The sequence below is a fragment of the Hibiscus syriacus genome, unplaced genomic scaffold (assembly GCF_006381635.1).
Source record: "Hibiscus syriacus cultivar Baekdansim isolate YM2019G1 unplaced genomic scaffold, ASM638163v2 tig00110788_pilon, whole genome shotgun sequence".
NCBI classification, from domain to species: Eukaryota; Viridiplantae; Streptophyta; class Magnoliopsida; order Malvales; family Malvaceae; genus Hibiscus; species Hibiscus syriacus.
The window spans coordinates 3,080,513-3,092,606 of NW_024062863.1; the positions used below are offsets into that span (position 1 = coordinate 3,080,513).

A 12,094-nucleotide genomic window follows, 5' to 3' on the forward strand; every position below is an offset into this window, starting at 1 on the left:
CGCAGCTCACTTCAGGATTAACCTGCAGAAACCAAACATTTTCTCAAACAACACTTTCTACACATCTAAAGCCAACAAACAACAAATTATTGAATTCTAGGTACTTAACCAAACATTTTCAAATCAACAAAGAGTATATATGTTAACAATACTTGCTCAAACTTACCGATTGTTTATGCACACTTTCAGCACGCGGATACAGGTAGGCAGCGTCTCGCATATATTGCTCTAGCAATAAAATACCAAAACCACAAGCCTACTGCACCTCTATCTCTATCTGTGGGAGGTAGAAACTGTTTACTTCCTATCGTCAAACGTTCCAAGCACATGCATACGAGAGGACCACAATCCCTTCTGGCTCCCTCCGTTTGTTGTGGCGCGGTCTCGTCTCTGATCATTGTAACTTTGAACTTCTTTGGCTTCTTGTTTCCAGAATTAGTCCAATAATCAATCGCATCCAAGTATTTAGCCAAATGAGCGCTCCATCCCTTACAAATAATATCTCTCAAATCAGAAAATGATATGTAATTCAACATGCTGTCATGTACCATTGTCTTCAGGGATAGGAGCTAAAGCTCGACGAGAAGCCAATGACAACGTTCTAAAACAGGGATAAACACCTGCAATCATAGATAATAATTCAATTGCGAACATCAAATTTTTATTTATGAACACCTTTAAAATATTCAAAAATAAATACTAACCTTATCGATATCCCACCACACAGGATAAAGTTCAGCTTTTCCATTACCCAACATATATGAAGTGTCTCTCTAATCCTTCAAGTGTCTCTCTTCAATTTCCTTATTATCAGAAGACGTGACTCCCATGCATCAATATGTTGTTTTATAAAAAAAATACATATATTAGTGAAATTCATAAATTTTAAAAAAAAATTAATCAAAATGCAATATAAGAAGAATATAAGACTTACCCTCCATTCGAAATAGACATTGTCTTCAACCCCTAATAACACACCCCACTAAGACCGATCAAGAAACAAATGCATATAATCGTCGAGTTTGCATATGTCAGCGTAACACCCCTGGCTCCGCTCATGTAGATAAAAATCAACTGCGGTCTTAGCCCAAAGGGTATTATCCAGAATTGTGTCTGGTAGTGTTCTCCTCTTCACTTCAAATACCGGAATGGTACTGACCGGCAACGCATACGAAAACCAACTTTCATCCATCATGTAAGGCACGTGAGGGGATTTATCAATATGTCGACATATTATGCCATGTGAATCGGGCTCTTGAACGGTGGGAGGGACCTCTTTAACGATGACAGGGGCCTCTTGAACGGTGGGAGGGGCCTCTTGAAGGATGATAGGGGCCTCTTGAATAATAGGAGATACCTCTTGAACGATGACAGATGAATCAGGCTTCTTCTTACGGAGTCTTGGAACTATTGGGGTGAAAGGAGACGTAATGGCACGTGCACGACGTCTGATGCGTGAACCCCATCGTGCAAGAAAAACCCGACGTAAAACATCTACCTTATTGGGCAGCTAAAAATAAAGTAATACATAAATCAATAAATAAACACATAAATAATGTCGAAAAAAGGTTATTTGCATTTTTAGTATAGTATTAAACAAACTTACCTCATTGCGTAAAGTATGAACCTCATTCTGCAACGATGCAATAATCTCACGTAGAGCGGCTACCTCATCACGTAAAGTAGATACCTCACCACGTAAAGCACCATTGTCATCACGTAAAACCTCTACCTCACCACATAAATATTGTACCTCATCAAGCCATGCACCATTGTCTTCACGTAAAGTACCGAGCTCCTCACGCAAAGCATTGACCTCATCACGTAACTCCCCTAACTCATCCCGTGGAGGTGGAGAATAGGGAGATAAATGTCGTGGCATCTTTTCTGGTCGCCTATCATGAGGTGATGGTGGAGAAGAGGCTCGATGATGTGATGGAATAGGTGATGACTCTCGTTGTGGAGGTGTATAATCGACTCGATTAGGTGATGGCTCTGGGTGAGGTGATGGCTCTCGAAGTGGGGGCTGCTCATCATCCGTGCCATAAAAAAACGCTTACTAGCTTGCCACCAATCAGTGGCAAGCTCAGCCTCTGTGGGTGTCAGCCTCTGTAATGGATAGTTGGCCTCCTAACAATATAAAAGCTCAAACAAAGTTAAACGTCTACTAGTAATAACTTGTTTATATATGGTAGTATTTGTGTTAACTTACATCATTCATCGTCGTATATGGTAGTAACTCTTCCCAATCCAATAATCGGATCCTCATCCAGGAAATAGCCCTAGAAATATCATTTGAATTTTTTATTGCATATGTCCGTATGCTGGGAAAAGCCTCATATATCCAAATCTACAAACAATATAATACACAAACATTAGTAATTGTTAAATAATTAATTATAATTTTGGAAACATTATATATAAATTTTTACCTTAAAGGCCCAAATAAAGCCTGTCAAAGTGTATTTGAAACCATGGCCACACATTTTTTCGGTCTTCAAAGGCAGACGAAAACTTTTTCCAGGTAGCTTTCCATAGATATGAACCCCACGGAAATAGGTTCCATGCATTTAGGTCCTCTACCAATAATATTAGGTCCTCAGAAATAGGTAGTCTGGCCTCTTTGCCTAAAAAACCGGCATGCAAAAGTAATAAATGGCATACTCGGACAACATCGAGGTCATCCATCCGAGTAAAACTATCTTTAACAAATAATATTTTCAAGTCATCGACGTGTAAAATCGGCTTCGCCTTTTCCAGCTCAGGAAAAACCCAAGATAACCATGATGGGCGGGCGATATGACTAGTGTACCGACCTACATCATCGTGTCCTAAGCGTAGACCAGTGATTAAGCAAAACTCCTCCCGCCTAAAACAAGTATACGCCGGAGGAAAATGAAACCATATCTCTTCATCACCACGTTGTATCCTCTCGGGTAGATCGTTAGTCATGGTCTGAAGAAACAAATGGGTCAACATAGCATCTCCACCCGGATGTTGTACTTTCAGCCATGGCCCGAAGCAAGTATCCTCAAACAATTTTCTTTGTACAAGTGTAAGCGTCGACGCAATTGTAGTGGCTAGGCTTAATTTATTCCTTAAGGTCAATGAAGCCGAAAAAAATTTCTACAAAAACAATAAACATACCAAGTTAGATATACCAAAAACTACAAATTATACACTATAAACATACATGATATTAAACAGTGAAAACAAATCCAAATATGTTTCAAACTTGCACGGTATTCACCCAAGTCATTATTCTATCATAGTTCACAAAATGCCTCAGATAACATTCCAGAAGTAAGCACTTATATAAATATTTAAAAGGACAACATATATGTTTAGTACAGGTTCAAGGACAACATAAAGAGTAGTAGTTTATTCTTGAAACTTAAATTTGCAACACTGTGAAGTTAGTATTTGTCTTTGTTTTTTGGTTGAGGTAATGCAATTCATTCAAGATTCAATTTGTAGAAGAAGAATAGTTTCTGAAACTTAAAAGCGCAACGCGAAAATGAAAATCGAAACGCAAAAATGAAAATCGCAACGCGAAACTAAAATCGCGTTGCGATTTTCATTTTCGTGTTGCGAATTTAAGTTTCAAATAGTCTTCTGCAAATTGAAACTTGAATGAATTGCATTACTTCATCCAAAAGACAAAACAAAGACAAATACTAACTTCACAGTGTTAAAGACTAAACAGTTTAGCAGTATTGACAGCAACCGAATGAATTTACTAAGCAATCTAAGTGAAATGGTTAATCTATTATTGAAATTACTAGTAAATTTATCATAAATTTAAATATGAAAAATCTAATAATAATACAAAAATTTCAAAATAAAAATAATTAAAAAAACTAACCCTCAGTGGTTGATTTTCTATTTCTGACCGTGAATGGTTGTGAGGGTGACTCTGAGAGATGGAGATAGACGGATTTCGTCGGAGATGGGGACGGATTTTGTCGGAGATGGGGACGGATGTCGCCGTAAAGAGTGAGAGATTGAGATGAGACTGAGTTGTGATTTAGGGTTTTAGGTTATGATTTGCAATTATATTGTTTACATTTGTGTTGCGAAATTAATATTGTGTTTCGAATTCGAAAATAAAATTTGACTTGCGAAATTAAACGCGCTTTGCAAATTTGACTTTTGTGTTGCGAATTTGACTTATGTGTTGAGAATTACAAATTCGCGTTGTGATTTACAGATTCGCGTTGCGATTTACAGATTCGCATTGCGAATTTGGAAACTGAGTTGCGAAATTAGAGTTCGCGTTGCGAATTTATTGGTCATTTTCGCAAATCCAAAAAAAAGTTGGTTAAAATCGTATATAATAAGGCATTTTCGGTCACTGAAATTATTTTCTCTAAAAAATATCCAAATTACAATAAGAATTTATAATTATAATATTAAATTAAACACATAATAAGAATATTTTTCCCATAGTCATTAATACAAGAAAACTAGTCTCTTAATATTACACAAGAACTATAAAGGAAAATGTTAAAAACCTAACCAATTAAACTCGAACAAAAGTAAATACGAACAGATCTGACCACATTAACAAATAAATCACAAAAGGTGATTAAGTTAATGAAAGACTACCGACAAACTATAAATCAGAGTCGAACGACATGAAAAAACTATCCATGAGAGCAAATTACGTATCCAAATCCAATTTGATGGTCTAAAGCATAAATTATCAACATAATAACAAATAAGCATCATCTTGATCAGTTATAGCGATTTCAATATCAATTATAAAATAAATAAATAAAAACAACGTCGAAATAATTAAATAAGACACAATTTCAAGCTTATTCTATATACTTATATTATAATTTGAAATCTTTCTTAAACTTAATAATTGAAGTGGATTTTAGACTCTATATTAGGACGCTCCTCCTATGAATCGAGTAGTGTTGGAGTAATTGTATTTCTGAAAATTTTACTTTTTTTATATAATATATATATATATATATATATTATTTTTTATTAAATATTAATGTTAGATTATGAAATTTTATAGTTTTACGCTCTTAACTTTTAATATTACTTCTTAAAAATGTTTTTTTTACATAAAATTTTATGTTCATTCATACCTTCTAATACGTTGTTTACCTCCCCCAAACAAATTTCTTTATCACCCAATGTTTTAATTTATCTTTTTTTTATCACTGAATTTTACTTCAGTCGATATCATTATTATTGTAGCAACATAAAAATGAAAAGAATAAACTACTCAAATAATCACTAAACTATTGGACTAAAAATGTTTTCAATCATATCATTTAATAAATTAAATGATATCAATTAAGTTACTAAACGTTCATTTTTAGGAGAATGTATAAGTAATAAATATCAAATGTGTAATTATAAATTTATTTAATTATCACTTCAATTTTCTATTAAAAGTTAACTGTCAATAACTTAACTAATACTATTTAAATAGTTATATTAGGTGACTATTAATATAGTTTATCATTTTTACTTTAGATTTGAATTTAAAACTTTTTTGACAAGATAAAAGTCGTTAGTTTTATTAAAAATAAAAAAAACATCTAAAATACAATGAAGGTTTACCACTTTAACCGTAAACTAAACACATAATAAGGACATTTTCCTATAATCATTAACACAAAAAACTAGCCTTTTAAGATCATACAATGATCAAATACAAGGAAAAAGTTTAAAAAAACTTAACAAACTAAACTCGTATGATCGCTTTAATCAATGTCACGGGGGAGAAGCTCTATTGGGGCCTAAAGGGGCTCCGACCCCTGTTAAAATTTATTATATTCGATATAATTTTAGTCTAATAGTATTTCTGTTCATGTAAAAATAAATATTTAAATTAAAAATATAAGAATTTATTAAATATTTAATCGAGTAGGGGCCGAACTAAAAAATGATAACCTCATGTTTTCAAATTTTTGATCTAGTAACAATTTAAGTCATTTTAAGTTTAAATATTAGACAAATTAGGTGTTGTCTTGTGATTTTTGAGTTTTTTTTATATAGATCTGGGGTGAATGCAAAGTATTATTGTACAAAACTCTCAACCATTTGACAATAAACGCTCGTACTTTTACATACGCAATGCTCAAACTCGGGACCTCAAGGATAACAACAATCCTTTAATCACTAAGGTTGTTTGGTTTGTGTTGAATTTTGAGTATGAATATCTAATAAATCATTTTATTTTTCTTAAGTATTCTAATATTCCGGCTCAACGACCCCTGTCAATATCTAATCCCGACTCAGTCCCTGAATATCATATATAGTTTTATATTAAAAATACTATATATAATTTAATATAAAAATTTGAGAAAAAGGAATAATACATGATAAAATCTATATATAACTTCAACTATTTGATCATGTCTATATTTAAGATTTGCTAATAAACCATCTCCAATACGTTTTCAATTTTTGCATATTAATGTAGGACGAAAAGGTTGACTGTTCAATAATATTGTTAATATGTGAATCATGTGATGCATGCATCTGCGTCCGACATAAACCATTACCTATGTATATATATATATATATGGATTGGAAATGTTATCATTTTCGAAGATTTTTGTACTATATATGCCATTCAATCAAGTAGCAGTACTATAGCAAAGACGAAACTTTAGGCAGACCTCTTGAAGCAAATCATCTTAAATTCTTAATCATTTTCATAATTTAATATTATATAAGTATAAAAGATGAATATTAGGGATTTTGATTTTATCTAATTTTATAAAATCAATTTTCAAAATTTAGATTCGAGACTAATTTTGTGAAGTTGAATTTAAGATAAAAAAAATCATTTTGATATGATATAGATAATTATTATAATACCCTTATATATCAATTACCTCTCTATCTTGTTAGATTTTTTTTTTGGTATATGATTCAATGAAGACAAAATTTTACCCTAAAAATTTAGCTCGAGTTTAAAGGGTTCTAATCAAATATCATGGTGGATCAAGGTCGAAGAAACCCTTCAATTTTCATCCTTACATATAAATATATTTACTCTTGATCTAGCAACGAAATATATATTTTTAGTAATCAAATGAGATTATTGGTAAGATTCAAATTTTAATTTTTTTTAGAGCACTTATGAATAATCACCAACTAAATTATTGATTGTTATAAGAAGTTATATAAAAAAATATTTGAAAAGAATCTGTTTAACCAACCCTACCCATTGATGATTAAGTTAATGAAGTGTCTATTACATGATCAGTTGACATCAATATATATATATACATATATTGTGCCCAGCTTCTTGAAACAATGGTTTGATTAATTTGGTACTACTACTATTATTATAATTATAAGAACAGTGTCAAAGTGATCCTTGCATAGCCTTAGCCCCATTATTACTCCTCTCTCTTTTGCTTTCTTTTTTACATTATTGGTCACTCAAAAATGATCTTTGTCTATGCTTCTTTTTCCTTACTTTTTTTCTCACTTTGTTATCTGCAGGCCTCTCTCCCTTTCCTGCTGCTAGGGTTTCTATTGGTTCATAGTCATCTTCTTCACTGGAACAAAGTGAAACAAATTAAAAGGACTGCAAATCTTGAAAGAACTCGTTCATAAAATAGGTAACTTCAACTACAAACACTCTATTTAATTAATGCTTTTATACATACATTCTGATTCTTCTTCTGGTTTTTCACCCTTTCCTCTTTGGTTCATCGGAAGATCATAGATATACTTAAGGTCCGATCAAGCTCACAAGGAAATTTAAAACAAGTTTATATGTGTGTTTGTGTGTATGCTTCACATGAAAAAGAAAGAAAGATTGTCATGTTGGAAATTTAGATCATTGGGACGATTGGTTTGTTTCCATTTTATGCAACATGTTTGATAAAATTCAAGGAAGAATCACAGAATCTGTGCATGTTAATGTAATCATACATGCTGTTTTGTTTTTGACTTTTGTTTTGTTTGGGGGGTGGGGCTATAATTTTAAGATGAAAAATGTTTCTGACAGTGTGGTATTTAAATTCAAGAAAAGCTGCTTGACAGGTGAGAAAAAAGAAAAAGTTGTTTGAAAATAAAAATTGCAGAGATCCACAAAGTGTTTTCCTTTAAGCAATTTATGGACATAATCTGATGAATGAAAAGAGAGTTGTGATTGAAAACAGACAAATTATATCGCTTTTGATCCATGCAAACTATTTTTAGTAGCTGCAGAGAGAGAGAAATGGCTTCTTCTTCTTCCAGCTCTTCAAACTTCCCATGTGCAGCCTGCAAGTTCTTGAGGAGAAAATGCATGCCGTATTGCATTTTTGCACCATATTTCCCACCCGAAGAACCCCAGAAATTCTTCAATGTTCACAAAATATTCGGCGCAAGCAACGTTTGCAAACTGATCAACGAAGTAGCACCCCATCAAAGACAAGATGCGATCAACTCACTGGCGTACGAAGCCCAGGAGAGGTTGAAAGATCCCGTTTATGGCTGCGTCGGAGCCATCTCGGTTCTCCAGAGACAGGTGATGAGACTCCAAAGGGAATTGGACGCCATCCGTGCCGATTTAATCCGATACACCGCCGGCTCCTGCAATGAGATGCCGACGACGGTGGGAAGAAGTCGTTTCGATCATAATACCGGTAACTTTTACTATCCTAATTCTCAGTGGAATAGTGAACCTTATGGAGACAATGGAGGATCAGATGGTGGAAGCCTGTGATATTGCTGAAGCAGTATGTTGTAATTAAATAAGCAAAGAAGATTATTGGTGGGAACTGTGAAGTCCCCATCTGGGATTAGCTTTAGGGTTTTCTAGTAATGGAGTTTGCTAAAGTTCGTGTGTGATGATGGTATATATTGTGGTATTTTCATGTCATGCTGCCATTAATGATTAAACCTTGATGAAACTTTCATATATATATATATATGAAACATTTGATCGATGCAGTTGTTTTTTTGATGTATTTGTTCAAAGATTCTATATCTGAAGTTATGATAAAGTAGATTATATGTATTGATTTGATTCACGCAAAGCTTAAAGATCATGGTTTCTAGTTTTCCAAGCTAGCATTAAGGTTCATTTTCATGTCTTGCTTGAGTTTAAGCATCCTGGATATAGAAATTTGTTGGAAGCGTAGATGGGCTCACGATAATTTATAACACTCAAACTTTTTATTTATCCGAAACAAAATATGTTACAACGACACCCTCAATATTACAATACTGCAATACTAGTTGCGGCTAGTTTACAAACTCAAACTCACTATTTTAAGCTTTGCTAAGCTCTCTCAATTCTCTCTATTTTTTTCTCATATATTTTTCCTCACTTGTTACTCACGCACTACACACTCTTATTTTTATTTCACTCACTCACTCTTTTTTCTCTTATGTTATATGCTTGCTTTGCTCACACATATATATATATATATATATATATATATATATATATATATGAAATAAACCGACATATTGAGAACTAGATTCTTCTCAATTTCTCTATTATTGCCACCTCACTTGTTTGTCTTGTTTTGCTTCAAATTAAAAAATCTTGCCGACATATACTAGTGTGTTGAAACTTCTACATAATTCCAAAATGAGTTTGTCTTCTAACACTCCCCCTCAAACTCGATTTTCCATTCCAAGCTTTTCTTTGAGTCGATTGAATATATCTGCTCTCAATGGTTTTGTGAAAATATCTGCTAGTTGATCTTCAGTTCTGCAGTAAATTAGCTCCACATTTTTGTTCTTCACCTGCTCTCGTATAAAGTGATACTTTGTATCAATATGCTTGCTTCGGCTATGAGAGACTGGATTCTTCGCAAGAGAAATTGTAGACTTGTTGTCGACATAGATTGTAATTGGTTCTTCTTGTGCTACATTTAGCTCGTTCAAAATATTTTTTAACCACATTGCTTGGCAAGTGCACGCTGCTGCAGCTATGTATTATGCTTCACATGTTGAAAGAGCTACTGTTTGTTGCTTCTTTGATGACCATGAAAATACTGCAGAGCCGATATGAAATAGATATTCAGTTGTGCTTTTTCGATCGTCTAAGTCTCCCCCATAATCACTATCAGAATAACCAACCAGCTTCGAATTTTCTGAATACGTGTAGAATAAACCATGACCTGTTGTACCTTTGACATATCTGAGGATTCTTTTTGCTGCAATTCAATGATCTTGTTTCGGATGCTCCATGAATCTGCTTACCATTCTCACAGCATATGTTATGTCTGGTCGTGTGATAGTCAGATACCTTAGACTTCCAACAATGCTTTTAAACAACGTCAGATTCACTTGCTCTCTTGTTGAATTCACACTTAATTTGACTCCTGGTTCTGCTGGAGTGGCTACCGGCTTGCAATCTTCCATTCTGAATTTTCTTAAAATTTCTTCTGCATACTTCTTTTGTGATATAAATATTCCTTCTTGCATTTGCTTCACTTCAACTCCAAGGAAGCATGACTTTTCTCTAATATCTGTCATTTCAAATTCTTTAGTCATAGCTTTCTTAAAATCATTGAACATACCTGGATTATTTCCTGTGAAAATCATGTCGTCCACATATAAGCACATGATCATGATATCGCCGTCTTCATTTTTCTTTGTGTATAAAGCATGCTCGTATGGACTCTTCATTAACCCATTTCTCTGGAAATATTCATCAATTCTCTTGTTCCATGCTCTCGGGGCTTGCTTCAGACCATATAGTGCTTTCTTCAATCGGTAAACTTTGTCTTCATGTCCCTTTTTAATGTATCCAGGTGGTTGCTCAATATAAACTTCTTCTTCTAGGTAGCCATTTAGAAATGTTGACTTCACATCCATTTGATAAAATTTCCATCCTTTTTGTGTTGCAACTGCTGTGAGAAGTCTGATGGTCTCGATCCTTGCTACTGGAACAAATACTTCATCATAGTCTATTCCTTGTCTTTGATTATAGCCTTTGACAACTAGCCTCGCTTTGTGCTTCTCGACCTTTCCTTCTTTATTGGTCTTTGTCTTGTAAACCCATTTTACTCCAATTGGTAATGACCTTCTGGTTGTCTTGTTAGCTCCCATGTATCATTTCTTTCTATTGAAGCAATTTCTTCATCCATTGCATTTCTCCATTTGTCATATTCAACCGTTTCTTCGTATGTTATTGGATCACTATTCACAAGTAAGCAGAAAAGTGAAACATTATTTAGTTCATAATCGTTGTACCTTTCTGGCATTCTTTTCTCTCTTGTGGATCTTCGAAGTTCTGTGGGAGGTGCTTTAGAATCTTCTATTATGTTGCTGGCATCGCTGCTGCTGCTTGAGGACAATGGTACATTTTGTCGAGGACCTTGATCATCAGCTTGTTCATCTTGATTGATAAGATCGTCATCTTTAAAAAATAGTCCTTCCATTTTTTTTTCCTCTTTGCTCCATCTCCAATAGTCTGCTTCATCGAACTCGACATCTCTTGAAATAATTATCTTCTTGGTAAGAGAATTATATAATCTGTAAGCTTTGCTTCTTTCATCATAGCCAATGAAAATACATTTTTCTCCTCTGTCATCAAGCTTCTTTCTGGTCTGTTCAGGAACGTGGGCATATGCGATGCATCCAAAAATCTTGAGGTGTCCAACTCCTGGTTTCTGTCTATTCCATGCTTCGTTTGGCGTCATATACTTCACGCTTTTTTTGGACATCTGTTCAATAGGTAAACTACACATCGAACTGCTTCAGCCTAGAAATTTCTCGGTAGTTGCTTGCCTTTTATCAAACTTCTTGCCATGTCCAGGATTGTGCGGTTCTTTCTTTCTGCAACTCCATTTTGTTGTGGCATGTATCTGGTTGTCAGTTGATGGATGATTCCATGCTCTTTGCAAAATTCTTCAAATAACTTTGATGTGTATTCGCCTCCTCTATCTGATCTAAGTATCTTCAAATATTGACCGCTTTGTTTTTTCGCCATTGCTTTGAATTCTTTCAATTTTTCCAGCGCTTCTGACTTTTTTTTTCAAGATGTAAATCCAACATTTCCTACTAAAATCATCAAAAAAAGTTAGGTAGTACCTGTTACCGCCAAGCGATGGTATATCAAAAGGACCGACTATATCTGTGTGTACTATCTCCAGCGGTCTTC

The 12,094-nt window shown here is 34.0% G+C and overlaps 1 protein-coding gene across 1 annotated transcript; it reads left to right on the plus strand.

The window, feature by feature from the left end:
* The first annotated feature begins 8,183 nt into the window (after window positions 1–8,183).
* Window positions 8,184–8,735, plus strand: LOC120140718 (LOB domain-containing protein 25-like). The gene has a single exon (XM_039155705.1). It carries the CDS (start codon window positions 8,210–8,212, stop codon window positions 8,696–8,698), a length of 489 nt encoding a protein of 162 aa, XP_039011636.1. The 5' UTR covers window positions 8,184–8,209; the 3' UTR covers window positions 8,699–8,735.
* Window positions 8,736–12,094: the final 3,359 nt, after the last annotated feature.